Source organism: Typopeltis vanoorti, chromosome 2 (genome assembly GCF_054136105.1).
Source record: "Typopeltis vanoorti isolate ZY-2024b chromosome 2, IOZ_Tvanoo_1.0, whole genome shotgun sequence".
In the NCBI taxonomy this organism is placed as follows: domain Eukaryota; kingdom Metazoa; phylum Arthropoda; class Arachnida; order Uropygi; family Thelyphonidae; genus Typopeltis; species Typopeltis vanoorti.
The window spans coordinates 26,619,049-26,640,475 of record NC_143550.1 but is presented as its reverse complement, the minus strand read 5'-3'; the positions used below and the strand labels follow the sequence as shown (position 1 = coordinate 26,640,475).

The 21,427-nt window shown below is 35.6% G+C and overlaps 1 protein-coding gene across 3 annotated transcripts in view; it reads right to left on the bottom strand.

Annotated features, from left to right (window-relative positions):
* Positions 1-21,427, bottom strand: part of LOC150108890 (E3 ubiquitin-protein ligase RNF123-like) — a 660,886-nt gene that overhangs the window by 72,320 nt on the left and 567,139 nt on the right. For all 3 annotated transcript variants that reach the window (XM_090410696.1, XM_090410708.1, XM_090410702.1), the window contains 2 exons: positions 18,231-18,330; positions 1,047-1,186 (listed from right to left, as the gene is read on the bottom strand). In XM_090410696.1, the coding sequence (XP_090266822.1) occupies positions 1,047-1,186; positions 18,231-18,330 (240 nt within the window). The remainder of the gene's footprint in view (positions 1-1,046; positions 1,187-18,230; positions 18,331-21,427) is intronic.

Sequence of the window (21,427 nt, the reverse complement as noted above, 5' to 3'; positions counted from 1 at the left end):
GAAAGTGTGGTGAAAGATGGAGACTGTAAATGGATTTATGGTCTGATGATCTTTTTACATGAGAGAGTGTGGAGCTCCCGCGATGAGTCTTTTGACTCCATTGACACCTGATGTTAATAAAAATTGTGGTACTCTGCTGATCCTCTTTTCTTAGATTCAGCTTGTCTATACATCACACTCTAATAACTGTCAGCCAGCTACTCTCCTATCTATGTCGCAGGCCCATTTTGTATACCCATCCCCTGAGTTTATATAATAGCCTCTCATGTGGAATTCTGTCAAAAGCTTTGGCAAAATCCAGAAATGTGACACATCCATTTCTCTTATCCAACTATGCTGTCACTGCTGAGGAGGAGATTGATATAAGGAGGTAACCTTATCTTCAGGTAACATTACATGATACAGTAGCATCTGGATGTGAGAAAGATGGAAATATAGTAAGGCAGAATTTGCTACGATAATGGTGTCACTATATAAGACTGGTAATAGCACTTTTTTTTATGATTGCCTTACATCACTTGTTTTGAGATTACTTACATTTGCAATCAATGAAAATGCTAAAATCGTGAATCTAAAATTTTAGCATTAACCAAGAATATTCCAGGATCTGCAATTATTGAATGATTTTGATCTCTGGAATTCGACTTGATACTCCTTATACTAAACCATAAACCAAATATGAGAAAAAAAATAGCATACCTAAATAAATCAATAATTAGATAACTTAAATGAATTAAAAAAGTTTTTGGCTGTAAAACAGCAAGGAAGTCTTGTTATAGAATCATCCATATAACCAGCTATTTCCAGAAAAGCAATGACTGTATTGGGTTGAATTCCATTTCTGAAATTTACAGTTGACACAATTCAGACTATGAGGCCAGTGTGTTGTGTCTGTTAACTGTACATTCTTCCAGCTATTTTGACTGTTTTTGTTGGACGAAAAACAAAAATTTCCAGGAGGGAGAAAATACCTCACCATCTCTGTATGAAACTGAGTAAAGTAAATAAATAAATAAATAAATATACTACTCCTCTGCATTTCTTACCTCTTGTAACATCCCAATGAATTCTGAAAAAGCCCAATTTAATTGTGTTAAAACGCTGCCAAGAAAGGCAGCAGAAGGTTCAGGATTATCATGAAGCCAACTAGCAATATGCTGTTGAAATAACACAGAAGGACATGGCTCTAGAAAATATTGAAATGGGTCAAAATAAAGATATAATAAAATATTCAGCAGAGTATTTTAAAGAAGATAAAAAAATACTTTTTTTTTTCTCTTCTTTTTGATTATTAAGGTTCAAAATAAAGATATAATAAAATATTTGGCAGAGTATTTTAGCAAAGAAGAGAAAAAAAAATACAAATTTTAGTCAAGTAAAGAAAAATCAATATTCTAAATAAAAAGTGATTTCTGACAGTACACATACATGTGTATGTGAGTGCAAACTTTGTCAGCACATGGATAAATATATAACAGCTCTATAAGGCAGTAACCCAGAGTTATACAAAAATTATTAGTTTATTAAAAAGACATTTTTTCATCTTACTTACGTAAAACTTCTTCAGGTGTAAGACAAGAAAACTAATAGGCAAACAAATATTAAAAAAATTAGCAAATTGTATCACTACAGAATTCTAATGATTTAAAATTATTTCTAGACATGCATTCATGGTTGTGCATACTATGCATGATCGCATGGTCAATCTATAGCTACGAAGTATTTTGATAAATTAATACTATGATTTATATTTAAGTGTTTAGGATCAGTGGCATTCTTAAAGATTCCAGGTTTGTCTTTTAATTTTGTCAAAACAATGTAACAGTTTGGATCCATTCCATAAAACTTGATGTCTCTGTGTCAATGCACCCTGTGGATCACCAATGATGACAGAGATGAGGCCTCACTTCTTTGGAATTAGATATCTCTAAATATGCTCTTTAATGCATTTAAATGTATTATTCAATAGATTTTTCAGTCTGTCCATAGTATGGTGTCTTGCAGTCATATTACAGTTAGTAATGCTGCATATTTTAGGGAGAATGTCAAGGTTTTACAGATCAAAGCAGTGATCTCAATTCTGATGAAAGAAGAAATGCTGTTCTGATTTTATATTCTCTAAGGATTTTATGTTTCATATAAATACAGATAATACATGGAAGAGTAATAAAACCTTTGATTTTTTCATTACTGGAGGTGAATCATGTGGTGTGCTGGTTTCTAGCACACCACATGATGCATTCTGCAGAAAATTGTTTCTTAGACTAAATTAGAGTTCTTTGGCAGTAATGAGATGATGAGCTCTAGCTACCAGTGTTGAAATGATGTTTAATTTTTTGAAATCATTTCAACACTGGTCGCTAGAACTCATCATCTCATTTTGAGGTTTATAATGGTAGAAAGGGGCATATAGATATATGTCAGTATGGATTGGTTTTTGAAAGACAGACTTAATCAGATTCTTTAGTTAGCTTTAAATCTAAACACAGAAGAGAACCATTGGACTCCAGTTCTATTGAACAATGCATTGAAGGGAGTATTAGAGATATCAAATACCAATGAAGTTAGGCCTCAGCTCTATTATCACATGTACACTCTTCAGCTGATCCACAATATGCCTTGAGAGACACATCAAGTCTCATGGCAATATCTGAACTGTTACACCATTGTTATGACAAAACTGAAGGAAAAATCTGTGAATCTTTAGAGTCACTGGCCTCTAAACACTTAAATATAAACCATAGTATTAATTTGTCAGAATGTCTCCTTGCTAAAGTTAGCCAAATACTTAACTACAAACTCACACAATATTCACAGCAATGAACACAAGCCTAGGCATAATTTTAAATCATGAGAATCTACTAATTCTATAGTGATTGTCACTTTACTAATATTTTACTATTTGTTTGTGTATTATTCTTTTCTTACACCTGATGAAATCTTAGGTAGTAAGACAAAACATTATCTTTTAATGCACTAATTGCTTCTGTATAACTCCACTGCCACACACACACAACATAAACTTGTTTGTTTTAGGTTTGCTACTAGTAAAGATCAAAGCAGTATACAAGTACAATAACTTGATAAAAACAAGGGTAAAATAAGTATGAAAAACGATTATAAAAAGTTCATTAAAAACAGATAAAAACAACCAGGTATTAAAAGCCTACATACAAAAACAACATTATATGAACAAAAATAATGAACAGTGAAAAATATTGATTTTCTGATTAAAAATTTGAAAATGAAAGACTTGATAAGCGTGATTAAATCTCTCAACTATAATAGGGCTCAGAGAGATTATGAATTCATCTAAAATAGTGACTGCACTCATTAATGAAATGAGGACAATCAATTAAAATATGACTGATGATTAGTCCAGTACCACAGAACTCACAAACACAGGCATGTCATCACCCTTCAACAGGAAGGAGGGTGTGGGATGACTATGATCTATGCAGAGCTGAACCTATCCAGCCATAATTTATTGATGACTACTACTGGGATAAACGTTTGTCTTATTATCACACACATTAGCATATAGGCACTGTTTATTTCATAAGTATATTGGTTATTGTGCTACCTTGAAGCAAAAGATGTAAATGACTGTGATTAGGAGTATATGCTTTATCTTTCATTAATGCTTTTTTTTTTTAATGGTCTTTAAACAATGACTTTTGAAGTATCGATATGGAGAATCCAATCGAGCCTTGATATTCATTTTTTTTTAAACATCTTTCCCAACTTAGTTAAGAATAATTTGGTAATCAAGGTATAAAAATAATCTACCATTTTTAAAATCATGTTTATAAAAAATTATAGTTATAAACATGTTGTCAATATTCAAATGCAATTCAAATCATTGAAAGGCCCTTGGCTCTGGGAAAGGATAAACAACATTTATTTACCTTTCTTGTCATTATCAAATGGAGAACAAAATTCAATTTTACGGACAGAATTTGAATAGCCTTCATCTCAGCAAGCATAATCAAAATACTAAGCAACAATTAATGAAATCTTTTGATTTTTTATTTAAAATTAAATAAATACATTTATTTTGCTATATATAAATGTTCAAATAAGTAACTGTGGTTTACTCTTATAAACAGATGCAGCAACAGCTAGTCTGCAGCAGCAACTAATTGATAAGACGAATTTATTTTTAATTTTCTTTTTCCTTTAGCACGAAAACTGGTGAAAGTTTTGAGACTTTAGAGATTTAGAAAGATGGTTATCATAAATTAAATTAATGAAATGAAGTGTGTAATGTAAACATTTTTACCAGCAGATCATGAATACTTTCTCAAGCAAATAAACTTTATGCTTAAAGAAGTCATTAGGAGATATGATCTCTCTAAAGTGCATAAAATAAATGTTGTTCTTAAACAATAGTCGATTCTACAGACAACGCTACCTATAGATTATTATGATTCAGGACCTCCATGGATTCACTGTGGGAGGCCCACCCTAGAAAATAAAGTCTATCATACCACTCCTTGAACTCATTCACCGCTCATGCTCTCACCACTCTTTCAGGTAATTCATTTCATGGTTCAATCATGCTCCATGCAAAGAAACCACTCCTCATCTTCTTATTCACTGGTGAGCAAGGGTGGTAGGCCCACCCTAGAAAACAGTCTGTCATACCACTCCTTGAACTCCTTCACCATTCGTGCTCTCACCACTATCAGGCAATGATTCCACGATTCAATCACCCTCCATGCAAAGAAACCACTCCTCACCCTCTTGCTCATGATCTTCTTTCACAATTCCAGGGATGGTACCTTGTCCTTGCTTCTTCCTGTTGTTCACTAAATGAAAAAACTCCCCAGTGTGAACCCTATAACCATCTCCCAACTGTTTAAATGTCTCAATCATATCACCTCTTTCTTCTATCTATCAAACTTTGCAGTCCACATTCCCTCAGTCTAACTTCATAACTAACAATGCACAGTCCTGATATCTTTGTTATCTGCCTCTGCTCTCTTTCCATGGTTAATTTATCCGCTTCAAATCTTGGGGACCAAATTTGAGCATAATAGTCCAGGCGTGGTTTAATCAGGGCTTTATATAATGGAACAACAAATCTTATTGGTCAGCATCCTTCTCAGTATTGCAGCAATCCTCTGGGTTACCTTTACCACCTTTGCAATATGTTCCCTGAATTTCAGTAACCTGAAATTCAGGGAACATATTGCAAAGGTGGTGAATAAGTCAATAAGTACCTCCAGATCCCTTGTCAATATCCTTATTGGCTTTTATATGTACTTACAAAAACCTCAAAGCTTTTAAAAACTAGATAACTCTGGTTTTATTCTTCTATTCTGGATGTAATTTTGTATTTTTTTTTTAAATAATTAATATTCTCTTAGCTTACTTTTGAATAGTTGAGAATAACTCAGGAAAGAGTGCCTCCATACGTGTTAAATTATCTCATTTCAACATTAATGATGTGTTATTTCTCTTATCAGAAATAACTTATGATTGAAGAATAAAACAATGAGTGCTCCTATCTCTCCCTACCCTTGTCAATTATTATATTGGGCATTCTGAACAGTACCCTCTACTCACTTTATATATCATCCATAAATGGAGCCCAAAGGCTCCATTTATGAATAACATTTTGGCAGTTTGGAACACTTCACTATCACAAAAATCACACATTTCCCTCTGAAACATTATCTAAGTATATTAAAAAATCCAGTTTACACTAACAACTGAAACCTGTTCCTTTCAGTTTTCTGTTCCTAGATTTTTTCATTCTAAGACAACCAGACAGTGATCTAATAAAAATCAACGTAAAAAATATATCAATACTACCACCAACCATTATCTTTTTCAAAAATTGTACACCATCAAAACTAAGATCCATTAAGCTCACACCTCATGCTCTACAAGAAACATTTTTACAACAGGAATTTCAAAACAATTAATCTACATTTTTCTTCAATGGATATAGCTTCCAAGTATAGTATTAAACAAATACATGCTTTGCCCTCAAATTTCTCAAGCAGGCATCCAAAGGGTCTGTACACACTGAAGGTTTGTCAAACTCTTCACACTTCTTCGTTCTTTGAATATAAAATAATCATTCACTCCTCCAGTACTATCTTAAAGACCAATTTAATCTGTTATTCACCTGTAAAAGTCTATTGGGTTTTCTATTCTTATGAACATTTATATTAAAGCAAGGATGAAAAGTTAGCAAATATTTGTATGATTAGGATAGTATCAGGATTGTGCGAGATATCAGGAGTCAGACAAATTAGTCTTGCCTCTCATGTGATAAACATAATGGGCATGCCCTGATATTTATATCCTTCCAGATATAGGATATAACAGAACAAATTAAAACCATTTTCTACTGAAAAGACAGAGCACAGCTGAAGCTGTAATTCATCAACTATACTTAATTGCTTTCAACTTTCTTAGTTTTGGAAGATAATCTTGCTAAATATCTTCCAGTTTATTATGATTATCCTTGCTTTTTCCATCTCAGTAACTATATTATTTTTTGGACTAATAGTAATACTGATTAGTCTCTCCTACTTTACAACATGCACATCATCGTTGTTGTAATGTTATTTTAACTGATATTCTGCTTGTTTGTAATCCTTACTCCATTTTACATTTTGGAAAATTATGGAGACAACTACTGTGTTTGAGTAAAACTTTAGTTTAATATAAACCAAAATCCACATTCGACGTTTCGATCTTTATATCAAGGTCATCTTCAGGAGCATATATACTATATACAGAGAAACAAGCTGCACTACAATCTACATGGTTTGTTAAAGTTACTGACCAACCATTACAACAATTATTGGCCTGACCTCTGGTGAAAAAAAAAAAAAATTACTACATCAATGCTAAAGTCCTGTTATTAATATTATCTATTGGTTGTAAAATTACATTGGAAGCAACAACAAGTCTATATATATGTGATTCTACATATAAACCTTATACATATTATATGGAGGCTGTTCAATAAGTTATAAGACTATATTTATACAGAAAACAGATTACCTTTAATCGTCATCAATTACATGGTCTTTTTTGAAGTAACTACCGTGAGACGCGATGCATTTGCACCAATGTTGCGTCCACTTCTTAAACACATGTGAAAGTCCGTTTTTTGAGAGTTCTTTCAAAACCGCCTCCGCAGCTTTTACATATGCTTTGTTGCTTTCGAAATGGTGGCCTCTTAGTGGTTTCTTGAGCTGAGGAAACAGCCAGGAATCGCACGGTGTGAGATCAGGATTGTATGGAGGGTGTGGTAGGATATTTGTGTTGTTCTTCTGCAAAACGTCCACTACACAACCAGCAATATGTGGCCTTGCATTCTCGTGGTGCAATAAGAAGCCATTCTTCAGCAATGGACACTTCCTTTTGATGTGCTGTACCATTGTCTGTAAGACATCCGCATAGTATGAGCTGTTTACAGTATTCCCGGGTTCTACAGCGTTTTGGTAAACAATGCCTTCGTAGTCAAAAAACATTATGCTCATAACTTTAACAGCCGATTTTATGGTTTTTGCTTTCTTGGGGGTAGGTGAAGACGGATGCTTCCACTCACTGCTTTGTTGTTTCACTGTAGGGTCATATGATACAATCAAGCTTCATCTGCTGTAATGATGCGTTTTAAGAAGCCTTCTTGTTCCAGTCTTTTTTTCCATTCTGTGCACACATCCACTCGATGCTGCATTTGCTCTGGTGTCAAGAGTTCAGAATCCATCGGGTGCAAACACGTTTCAGTCCCAAATGTTCAGCCATGATTGAGTGAACACTTCACACAGAAATATTCAGGACAACATGCAGCTGGCATACTGTAATTCTGCGATCCTCCTTGATGATAATCGCTGCTGTCTTGATCATTGTCTCTGTGATGGACGTTGAAGGTCTTCCCTCACGTTCAAGATCTTCCACATTTTGCCTTCCTTCCTTAAAAGTTTTATGCCAGTGAAAATCACTTGCCCTTGACATTGCTTCATCGTGGAAAGCTTCGTGTATCATGTTAAAAGTGTCCGATGCCGATTTTTGCAAACACACACAAAATTTAATTGCATAACGCTGTTCCAAGGGCACTTCCATTTCGATAACTGGTCGCGGCTCGTACGTGTGCCGAAACAAGCTTGAGTTTAGTCATATGACACTCTGGCACATCAGCCCGTATACGCCATCTATCAACCTCTTTTGTTAATACAGACAGCAACATTTCTTTATTCCACAGAAATTAATATTGTGATGAGTGGTTTCGCGACAGTAAAATTAGTCTTATTACTTATTGAACAGCCCTCGTATATATTATACATATGCATTTAATTATACGTATAAACATAAACAAATGATTATTCATATAAACATATATAAAGATTATACATATATACATACAAACCCCATGATTATACATATACATTCCAACCAGTTGGTATGGGATGGTTTCCAATACTAGCTGAAGGTTGCCTAGAGTCCTGAAGTATGCTGGATACTAAATATTAAGTAGACTGAATGTGTGCCATCCAGATTCTTGGAATTTTCATGCCACCATTATTGTTGGTATTTGGGTGGTTTATCAGAATTTCACAGGCGTCCTTAAATTTTCTTTCATACTAGGTTTTTGTATGATGTAAAGAGCAGGTACTTTTCCAGTCGATTTGGTGTAAGGTGTTGAGAGCATGATCTGAGAGGCCTGCTTCACCAAAATGGTTATATTTAATGTGTCTTATGTGTTCTTTCTTACGTATAGGGATTGTACGTCCTGTTTCACCAATGTATGGTAATTCTTGTCGAGAGGCTTATACGCTGGTTAGACATGATAACTAATAATTAAGGAATTGACAGCATAGACTAGACATATAGATTAAATAAACTTTAATATATACTTTCCTTTTGGGGGGGGGTAGCCATTGGCTGAGAAAGTGTCAAGGATGTGATTTAGTTCAGTGGTTAGGGCTTGATCATTTGAACAGATTATTTTTGCCCTGTTAAAGTGTCTTAATAACTCCATATTGTTGTGAGGGGGGGGGTGATGATGGGATTGTTGGTGAATGTATCTGCCTGTATGGGTGAGTTTTCTGTAAACTGAGAAAACCAAGGTTCCATCAGGTTGGCGGGTGACTAGTGTGTCTAGGAAGGGGAGGTTATTTTTCTCTTTTTCTAGGGTGAACTTAATTCTAGGGTGTTGGTTGTTTAAGTGTGTTAGGAAGGAGAGGAGTGAATCTGGGCCATGTGGACAAATAGCGAACACATCATTAACGTAGCAAAGCCATATGGTAGGTTTTTGTGGGGCTGAGTTTAAGGCTTTCTCTTCAAAAGTCTCCATAAAGAAGTTGGCCAAGGGTGGGGAAAGTGGTGAACCCATGGCTGTTTTATTTTGTGGAGGATTATAAGAATTAAGATGTTGAGTACTTTTTTCAGAGAAGCCATTGAGTTTCATGTGTTGTTGGATAGCAGATAAAAGTACTCAACATCTTCTTGATTTTTATAATCCTCCACAAAACAACAAAGTGTCGATACGTCGAGTGCCTATTCCTTATATCTCCGGTATTTCAGAACCTATCGTAAGAATTTTAAAGAAATATGATTTAACACTATGTATTCACCTATTAACAAATTGTCTTCTCATTTTCCTTCTCCTAAAGACAAATGCTCAACTTTATATCTTCCTGGAGTTTATCAAATTCCTTGCAACTGTGATCTCTCCTATTTTGGACAGACTGGACGTTCTCTTGAAAAAAAGAATCCAAGAACATAAATCCTCCATTCTTCACAACAAACCTGAAAAGTCTGAATTGGCTCAACACGGGATTGAAACTGACCACAGCATCTTTTGGTCCAGGACTCGCCTCTTGCATGGATCCCGTTATAGGTTTGAACGTTTGTTCAAGGAAAGCATGGAGGCCTTGCTCCATCGTCCCAACCTGAATCATAATGACTGTATATCTATATCAAAAATCTGGGAAAGTCTAATCAAGATTACTCATTAATTTTTTTTTTTTTTTTCAATCATGTCTACTTCAAAATATTCCATTTCATACTTAGTGATATAATATCACGCGGCGTGTTCTATTTTTAACACTCTATTGTTAGTATTCTAGCTTGTATTTTTTAAAACTGTTCTTGTAATACCACTGAGGATGGTCTGCTATTTCCAGACCAAAATATTTGGTTAATTAAATATCTTTCTTGTGTTTACGTGCATATATCATTCAGTCTTATGTCACAAGTATCCTTAAAATAGCAAAGTAAATAGATGTACTCTGGTGTCCAAAACTTAAGAATGAACACTATTCCTGAAGATTACAACCTCAAATTCAGATGAATCAGCATGTGGCAATTTGTATAATTGATGATTTCAAGTAGAAAGTGGGTACACATTCAAATTTTCGAAACACACACAAAGAGGTAATGTGAGAGCACTCCACAGGATAAAAAGCAAAAGACTGCGATAAGCAAATTGTGTCTGAAGTAAGGTTTTCTGTGATGGAATAAAGCTGCAAACTTGGAAGTCCTATAATGCCTCAAAAGCCATCACCAGATGATTTTCATGCAGGGGAAGAATAATTGGAAAGCTTAAACATGGCTGCAGAATTATAATATTGACAGAAAATTTAGAATCTTACAAAGTGTTGTAACCAGGCTCTGGGCAGCTTTTCAATCCAATGGAATGTGCTCCAGACTTTTGCTAAGAGGTAGCCCTCACTTTACCACAGAGCACAAAGACAGATCAGCATGCAAATTGGCTACATTCAAGCACCAGTACGTGGATATCTTGACAAACTGTGATAAGACATCTGCTACAAGTAGGCCTATCAGCCTGAGGGTCTGTAGTATGCATCCCTTTAACCACAGATCGTTGTAGAGCATGTTTTCAGTGATGTTGTATCCATAAAAATTGAAGAAGACACGAATGGGCTAATGTACTCTCTACAGATGATAGTCATTTTTCTTTCCTCTGATTCTAAATGACACTTGATCTAGCATGAAAGTGGTATCATTGTGAGAATGTTCTTCAAGGGAATAGATATGGTGGTGCTGGCTGGGGATCATGGTGTGGAGAGACATTATGCCTTAATGGATGCACCAAACTACAAGTGCTAGAAAAAGGAACTGTGACTAGTGAATGGTATTGCAACAACATTCTTCAACATTATATTCGATTGTTCTGTGGTGCTGTAGACGAAGAATTCATTTTTAAATTGTACATGAGCAGAGGAAAATTTCTGGAGAGAGAGGAAATTAATCAAATTGAGTGGCCAACACACTTCCCATAGAACAGGTTTGGGACACAACAGGAAGACTCATTACTGCTTGAAATTCCCCTCCAGAAAACAACAGGCCTTACCCTTGCTCTGAAGGAAGAATTTGCACCATTTGTACATGGTGGGACCCTTTTGGACATATCTTCAGGAGTGAGTCCATAATGATTTCTCTCTTTCATTTGCTCAAAGGAGATAGCAAGCGAGTCATTACTTTCATGGATGTTGTTGTGAGAAGGCAGGATTGACATCCTGTCAATGTCTCAACTGACTGAGAAGGCCTAAGAGGGTTTAGCAGATGTTGCTACTGTTGTGGTATATTGCCGCTTCACCTCCTGGTATGTGATGCATTGTTCTGTTTTTAACTTTTGTATCTTGTTTTTGTCCTACCTTTGGCATGCTTGGAAGTCCTTCAAAGCACTTTGGTGTTTTGCTCTTACAGTCTTTATTCTTCTGATGTTCTGACACTGGGCACAGATGGCAGAGCCACAACACGCAGTTTGAGAATGGCCATATTTCTGACATTTAAAGCACCATAAGGGATTTGCAATATAGAGCCATACTGGACAGTTAAGATATCCTGCTTTGACAGCAGTGGTGGTTTCGGTTTGTTAAAGGTATGGATGATGTTTGTAGTGGGAACCAGATGCTCATCCCTACATATCAGGATTCTTCTTATGGCTGTCACTTCTTGATCCTTCAGTCTGGAACATATCTCTTCATCAGGAACATCAAGGAGATCCCATTTAGATATTATGCCAATAGAAAAGTTTAAAAAGTTTTGTGCAGGGTGACTGTGATCAGTATTCCTCCAGTAGATGTTGCATGGATTAATTTTTCTGATTGTGCTACTGTAACAGTTTCATTAAGGATATCTCCTGTACACAGTCGTTTTAAATTTTCTGGAGATCCTGCCAAACCATTCTGGATGAAGGATGACATTTTTCCAATTGGATGTTCATCTGCTGAATGTAATATTTAAGAACAGTGGTGTATTTATTGCAGCTTCTGATGTTTTTTGTTCTTACCTTGGTTCTCTGTTGACGATAATGTGGTTTCTGAACTGAGTGGGGCTTGCTGAGGGTCCCTGATAAACAAGAGAATGAATATTTATTCATCCTCAGGAGGAATTTAGTTTGTGCCAGCACTTTCCCACCCACCGAAGAGCCACACATGGATGCCCACTGAATGGCAAGTAATGACTGTGCTCAGGAGTGGAATGCCAAGGTTAAGACAGATGCTATACAAGCACCACAGCAGGAACAGAGCCTTAGGCTCTGTTACTGGATGATGGGAAAGGAGGTTTACTACAACACATTTTTCCCTTGCAAGCAAGATCACTAGCCAAATGATCCTGGCTGGGCCATCCAGGATTGCCCATCCTGCCATAGTGAAAAACTACCAGGATCACCTTTCTGAATATTCACGTGTCACACAGCACAGCAAACATGGCAGGATCCCAGTGATGGTAGTTTGGAAGATAGAATATTGAAAAAGACTCTAGAGAAGTAGAGTGAAGAATACAGAAAGAAAAGCAAAGAAAAAGAGGAAGAATGAAAAGGGCTGGTACCATTACTGGGAGGTCCCCCCCTCAACAATGAACAGGTGCCTCACATGGAGGGATCCATCTCTGGAGGATCAGTTCATTCTCTTGCACATCCTGGATTCCTTGTGCTTGTAAGTTTGGTAAGTCAGGAATAGCACACCATCTTCTGAATAGTGCTTCAAAATTAAATGGAAGACAGCTGTGCTGCGTAGAAGTTATAAGTCTGAAAGACTATTTTTAGAAGTAGCATGTTATGAAACACTCCCCTAACCTCAATAAGTATGGCTATGTTAATTTGCCTAAGATGTGGGAGAGTCAGTCAAGGACCACATCTAACTTGACTTCTCTGAATTAATATCATTTTTTTTTTATTTGGTCCCCTAGAGCAGCGCTTCCCAAACTTCTGGATGTCAGGGCCCCCCTTTGCAAAATTAAATTATTTCACGGCCCCCCTCGACAAAAAATCGTAATAGAGAGATATATTATTATAATATTTATTGTATTTATATTCAATACAAAACATACACAGCGAATATTGCAAAAATCAAATGCATATATTACATTTTTTGCCTCTTACCGTTTGGTTCTGAAGACGATGCAGGCTATTCTGGTAAAATATGAAATACTGTCCTTTTTTTGAGTCTGTTTCTGATTGCTTGCGGAATTTTTTTTTAAATTTTTTTTTTTATCAGTCACTTATCCATCTCAGGGTTAAATTTTTTAATGTAGAACACATCAAATAATATCACCACTTACCGATACTGGCACACCACAGACTGATAACATGAAATTAGTGAATATTACCTGAATAAGGGAATCCCCGGACCAGGAACATTTTTCTCTTTTGTGAGTTTTCTCCCTTTACGGTAATTAAGCCTAACGCGAAACAGACAGCAAAGGCAGGTTATTAAAACGTGCATATGATTAGTGCAGTATTAACAAAAGATCGCGCGACCGAAAGATAAAAGCATAACTGACAATTGAGTTGAAATGCTAACTCTCTTCAACCGAATTCCATATGTGAAACTGCCATAACATTCATTATATATATATTACTTAGTTTTAACACTTTTACGAATTTTAACACGTTCGGTTGAATTTTATTGCTGCCTTGGGAAATCAAACTCGCACACATCTAATTAATAACAATAGTTTTTAGTTAGATACTGTGTTTGCCCATGCAACATATGGTTTTGTTTCTGTCTATATATACAGCATAGTTTCTGTATGAGGGACATGTGATTCATTAATTAGTGTGTTTTTATCCCAGTTGTCTCTAATTGCACTATTTGTTGAGAAATATATTACACGGACTCCTCATACCTTATTCACTGGCATAATAAAAGTACTTGTTTTTAATGCCTCTATAGTATAGTGGCTGTTAGAGAGAGTTGTTGTTTACCACTGCAAGGGAGTTACTATCTACCCACATGAACTTGTTTAAGCTTTTTTTCATGTGTGAAATATATGCGAAACTTTTATTGGTGACAGAAAACTAGCTCGGATGACAGTGATAATATTAAACGAGTTTTGATATGCATATAAAGTCAATATCAACAGTCCCTGATTACGAACATGTGATGAAAGGGACAGGAAGATTTGGAGCTTCCCTGGAGAGCATTCGAAGTAAATACATTTAACCACTGATTTGAAATGAAACATATAAGCAATATTTACTAATATTCATTAAGCGCCGAAATACGCAGGAAGCAAAGTTTGTGAACCAACACCAATGCGTGAATTTTTCCATTAAAATATAAAAAATAACAAAAAAGAAATAATAAATAATAAAAGTTAAATACGTTTCTTTTAAAATAAAAAAAAATCTACTTTGTCTTAAAACATTTTAAATTTGTTTTCATTATTTCACAACCCCCTCAACAAAACCTATGGCCCCCAAGGGGGCCGCGGCCCACAGTTTGGAAAGCGCTGCCCTAGAGGGTGTCCTTGGTAGGACAGTTATTTTTCATTACAAGCTGAATCGTATCTGTAACAACCTAACAAAGTACAAATAGCTACAGCTGCAATTTGTGCTCTAAAGATGCCAGTGAAATATTAATAACCAAATAAATATAAATAAATTATTTATTTTGTTCTTCTGATGTTTATACTGTAAATAACAATTATGTGAGGGTTTTATATTTACACACACACGTTGAGTCCATACATGAGAGATTGGTTAATCAACTTATAGTACATTAGTATTGTGTATGGGTTTGATAGATGGCCTCTCTCTCTTACAGATTTCCTCTGATCACTTTCTCTTGGATGCAAACAAAATGCTGCTGGTCAGCATCCATACCCAATGGGTTTGATAGATGGCCTCTCTCTCTTACAGATTTCCTCTGATCACTTTTTCTTGGATGCAAACAAAATGCTGCTGGTCAGCATCCATACCCAATTCAGTTTCACCACTCACTATTTCACTTTCACCACACATCTTCCAGGAATGGCCTGTTGTTCTGACTTTCATCTACCATATGGGAAAATCTCTTTTACTTTAATCAGGTAAAATCCCCTTACTAAATTGTAATGTCTCTATAATAAAAACTATAATAAAACAACCCCATCTTCTTCATGTTCATGAGCAGCTGCTGATGAATAGGAATGTTATCTTCTTATATATATACTGGCTGCAAGACTTGAAGCAACTTGAGTCATAAATGCTGTAACAGATGCAGTATATGAAGATATGTAATAAACAGACTAAAAACTATGAAAAAAGACCAGGGAAAAACATACTGAATTCTCAGTGCTTCACCTACTGCACAGACTACACATTTTAGCTGTTTGTACACAATTTACTGAAGATGACAGAATAAATATAGAAGAAGATAACAGAATAAATTAGGCTGGTAAGCCAAAGAAAATAAAGTTTTATGGAATAAGACAAAAAAATCAGGTATAAAAGACCAAATTAACAGTATACAAGAATTAAATGTTCAACCAATTTTATCATATGAACAGGAGAAGAGATACATCAGTAAAGATGAAAATTATAGAGAACAGAACAATACCTGATGTATATTAAAATTGAAAATATCAGAACAGAGTTTGACATAATTAATATTTAATAAGCATGTGTGTAGAACTAAACTGAGATGGTATAGAGGTCAATTAAATGGGAGATGAAACAAAGAAGTATGTATTATTAGTATGATTTCAGGATCTCAATGGAACCAAAAGACTCATCTTGATAGGCCCATCTTAACACAAACTCCATCATACCATAATAAACTCATTCATTGTTTGTGCTCTCACTATCCTATCAGGCAATGCATTCCATAGTCCAACCACACTTGTTTATGTTTTCATCTGAATGTTACAGTGTGAATTGTCAACCACCATTGTTTGTACCATTCTGTGTAAATCATCGAGGACCATGAAATGTCAAGGTTAATGAGCATACCACATCTAAATGAAAGTATGGTCTGCTATTTCCAGATCAAAATATTTGGTTAATTAAATATCTTTCTTGTGTTTACGTGCATATATCATTCAGTCTTATGTCACAAGTATCCTTAAAACAGCAAAGTAAATAGATGTACTCTAGTGCCCAAAAACTTAAGAATAAACACTATTCCTGAAGATTACAACCTCAAATTCAGATGAATCAGCATGTGGCAATTTGTATAATTGATGATTTCGAGTAGAAAGTGGGTACACATTCAAATTAAAGTTACTGTTATGTGATGTCATTACCTTTACCCATAACAGTAACTTTAATATTATAGTTTGCATATCTATATATTGCCAAACAACAACAACATGCTAGAATACAGCCCTGCATGCATTTTTATACCACGGTGATGGCATGTTCCACTCTGAAGATGAGTGATAATAATTCAATGTTTTATATACACACACTGGTGTCAAAAGCTAAGGACGAACTACATTTTTACCTGTATATGAAATAATTTTCATGACTACAGCCAAAGTTTGATATAATATTTCCAGCTTACTAATAAATTATATTACACAAAAAATGTGTTATAAATTTCGTAAAGATTAAATTGCAATATGTTTTTGGCAAAAGTATCAAATTTCTTAAGGATGTAATTAAGGAAATAATGTACAGCATTTGCAGAAAACTATACAGAGAGACATTTAAGTATGGAATATGTCCCCCCACCCCTCCAAAGAGTTATGCAGCTCTCAGAACATTGTACCATGCGTAGCACCAGAAGTATCTCCACTGCTCGTGTACGATGTGGCATGGTATTGTCATTCATACAAATGAATTCTTTCCCTACAGCACCACGGAGCAATTGAACATATGTTGAAGAACTTTGTTGCAATATCTTTCACTAGTCACAGTCCCTTTTTTCCAGTACTTGCAGCTCGGTGCATCCATTAAGTATAATGCCTCCTCACACCATGACTCCAGCACCACCATATCTATCCCTTTTAAGAAAATTCTTGCAATGGTAAGCAGTACCTCTTTCACACCAGATCAAGTGTCATCTAGAATCAGAGGAAAGACTAAAAGGACTGTCATCTATAAAGAGTACATTAGGCCCATTGGTGTCTTGTTCAATTTTTATGGATACGACACTGAAAACATGTTCTACAATGAGCTGTGATTAATGGGATGCAGACTACACTTTCAGGCTTACTTGAAGCAGATATCTTTCCCACAGTTTGTCGAGATATCAGCGTACCTGTGCTTAAATGGAGCTAACTTGCAAGCTGACCTGTCGTGGCATGTTGATTATGTTTTGCTGGTATAACCAAAAATTTGTCTTCTCACTCAACGGAGACAGATTTCTGGTCATTTCATTGGTTTGAAATGCCATCCAGAGCCTGAATACAACACTGTGAGATTCCCAACTCTCTAGCAATATCAGTAATATTGTGGCCTTCTTTGAGCTTCCCAATAATTTTTCCTGGCCTGAATCATCTAGGTGATGTCTTTGAGACATTACAAGACATTGAAGTTTGCAACTTTATTCCTTCACAAAAAGCACTTCCTTCAAACACAATTTGCTTAGTGCAGCCTTTTGCTTTTTATCATGTTGAGTGCTACTAAATGACTGCTTTTCGTGCAATTCAAAAATTTGAAACTGTACCTGCTTTCTACTTAAAATCATCAGTTATACAAATTGCTAGAAACTGATTCATCTTAATTTGCAGCTGTAATCTTCAGAAATTGTGTTCATTTTACACACACACACACACCAGTGTGTGTGTGTGTGTATATAAAACCAACTTCTGAAAAAAACAAACACATGGTAGTTTTCAAAAATCTTGAAGTAACAAGAAGGTACTAGTTTCACCTGGTACCATAATATTCAACATATTCTAAAAGAGCTTCTTCTCTGGAAAAAAAAATAATAAATAAAAAAATGGATGGATGGATGGATGAAAATAACTTATTTAAATTTACAGTATAGTTTTGTATTGCTTCACATAATGCTCATACTTACTCTGGTGATTGGGTGTAGAGTTTTCTGGTTGATGAGATTTTGTACTGAGTCGCTTAGCCAGATGAGGTGGTAAGGAGTATCGAAAGGCAAATCCAGAACCCTGTACAAAATAATATACAGAAATTTTCTGTGTGAGATTTGCATGCTGTGTATCAGTCAGGTAATATTCAAACTTTTATGAAACATTGATAGTAAAATAATTTTGAAAAATACTCAAATGCACCTAAAATTAAATAACCTTATTTCCTTTAAAGCCTATTTCAAAACAAAGTTGATGTGTATGCCAAATCATGCAACTCCAAATGTGTTTAATATGTAATGAAATCCAGCATATTTAAAGTTCATTGCTTGTAGTTCAAGCCCACTAAAAATTCTTTTCCAAAATACTGAGTACAAGTATAGTAGAAAATTAAAGCATTTTTACTACTTGTTTATTTTGTTTGCATGATTCATTTAAATCATACTCTTTATGAACAATTAAAAAAAAAAAATAATGTAAGCACATGCATGTAGGCAGTACACAAGCATGAAGCATACAGACTGCTTTCAAAAGGCTGGCTCCTATGGTCCCCATGATGAAACTCACTAAATCAGGGTTTCCTAAATAGTGTTCCACGGAATACCAGTGTTCCGTGGAAAGCGAATAAGTGTTCCGTGATGTCAGTGACCAAGCTATGCATTTTTACACATGGAAGTATTCATGAATAATCGTTAATTTTCACACATCGAAATCTTTCCACATTCGGGAAAGGGAATACTGCTGCTTATGATGGTCATAAAAATTGTCTGTAAGTCGGTTTCAACAATGGGCGGCATATCCTCTGTTCTCAAAACTGAACGAAATAACATCTTATTTCGTATTGCAAATGTTAACAACCAATCAGCAAGGAAGTATAAAGAAAATTTTTCCACTGAAATTGAAGATCAAGGTAGTCTGTATCTGGTTCTCAAATCTAGTAATACTGAATACTTTCTTCTCAAGTTTGTATTGTAGTGTGTAAGTGCTTGTTTCGAAACCACAAAACAAGCACTTACACACTCCGTGATTTTCTCTTATTGAAGGTGTTTGTGACACAACAAATGGTGATTCATCCACCTCCAGCCTACAAAACGATCTCCGGGATGTACAAAAGGAGGGAAAAACTACCAGCACACAGGAGAAAAAGTCTGCATTCACTCGTAAGTACTTATAACTTTTTGGTGATCAGAAGGAGGACATGTGAACGAAAATCAGTACAAATTAATTTAATGATGTTGGCCTGAGGAAACTACAATATACTACATGTCATTAGTCCAGTGATTGATAACTGATTTAAATGTAATTTTATATTTGTTAACATGTCACACCGTATACATAAGTGTACTAATATATGATTATGCGATAATTAATTATTAATACATAACAAAATAACCAAGGTGTTCCGTTAAAATTTCAGGATTTGTGAAGTGTTCCGTAATAGGAAAAATCTGGGAAACGCTGCTCTAAATGATGGTCTCCCACGTTTTTGGCAGTGTGATGCGGGAGAATTTGGTAGTGTTCAGATGGATTTCAGGAACAATCTTTGATTTGCATGCTTCTATATAAGAGAGAAGTATTTTTTCCATTGTATCCAGCGTTATCTATGGCATGGTTTGCCATCCCAAAACAGTTGTAGTGTAGATGATGGACATACTTTGTGTTTTTCTAGGTAGATATTAGTTGTTTTTCCAGCTTGTAAGAGGTATTTTATCTTACAGGAGCAAGGGATACTGTAGACACTTGGATGATGAAGTAGATCTTGAGGTGAGCAGATAAGGATAGTTTTTTTTTTTAACCTCAGAAATCATTCGCACTCTCTACTCTCTTCCCCAATATATCTGCCTTATACACTATCCTCTCACCTAAATATCCACTTCATCTTGATCAGCCTAGTGTCTGCAGTATCCCTTGCTCCTGCAAGCTTAAATACTTTGGACAAACTGAAAGAACAGCTAATAATCTGCATAGAACACAAAAAATATGCCCATCATCTGCACTGCAGCCATTCTGGGGTGGCACACCATGCCATAAATACAGATCATTGGAACCAATGAAAAATACCCCCCCTCTCTCTCTCTCATATCTCACCACTATAAAATTCTCCAAACCTAAATAAATTCAGCTGCATCACACTACCAGAAATCTGGGAGATCATCACTGTGAGACCTTCAGCAAGATTCCACCACTGTACCCACAGAGGGTGTCAGTTAGGACTGTAGGAGCAAACCATTTGAAATCATCTGTTTGCCTTCCTGCTGGTGTCCTATGTGCACATGCTTAGTTTTTCTTTGTGCCTATGAAGATGCCTATTATTTTTACATGTGTTTCTTCATCAATAGAGATCACAGATGAGCATTGTAGTGTTTGGATCTTAGGCAACAAGAAGTGAATCAAAACACCTTTAGTACTCCACAATAATGGCAACAATGTAGGGCAGAAGCTAAAGCAATAAGGAGAAAAAAATAAAAAGCATTATAGATCTCTTAGTGACTCCAGTGAAACATGATCGTCAGAAGTATTTCAGAATATTAATAGGGAGGCAATGTCAGACAGAAGTGGTGAAAGGCAAAGATTACCAGTATCAAATCATCCATAAACTCAAGATTCCATTCCTTATCCAGGTGAGAATCATAACTCAGAAATCACTTCCACATATGCAGAATTCAGTGACAGTAGAAGAGTGAAGATACAGAGCTGAGGATGGAATCACCTAACTATTCCAAGTTCTGTTGGATTAGTTGACACTCAATTATACTTCAGAGAAATTGGGTAGAGCGGAGATAAACAAGGATTAGTTTCTTGTTCTATGCCATTTGAACCATCGACAGTATGTCATATTACACAGGCCATAACAGATATCAAACATTATGTGCCCTGGTATCATTTGGAGAACCTCACATGACACTAGTAGTTCTATAATAAAGGATATGGGCATGTGTGGAGGTGCCTTCTAGTTCAAGTAATCATCAGATAGATAAACAACATCAACTTACAGGTGTCACTAAAAGGCATTTGGAAGGAGTCTTATGCACACTTGATTGCTAACCAGTTCTAGTCTCTATCCTGCTGACAAGGCTGAGGGTGAGCATTCCACCAGTTATCCATCCATCCAGTACTGATAGTGCTGAATCTCAGACTTTTGGTGCAATATATAGTCCTATGAGAATGGCCTGCCATT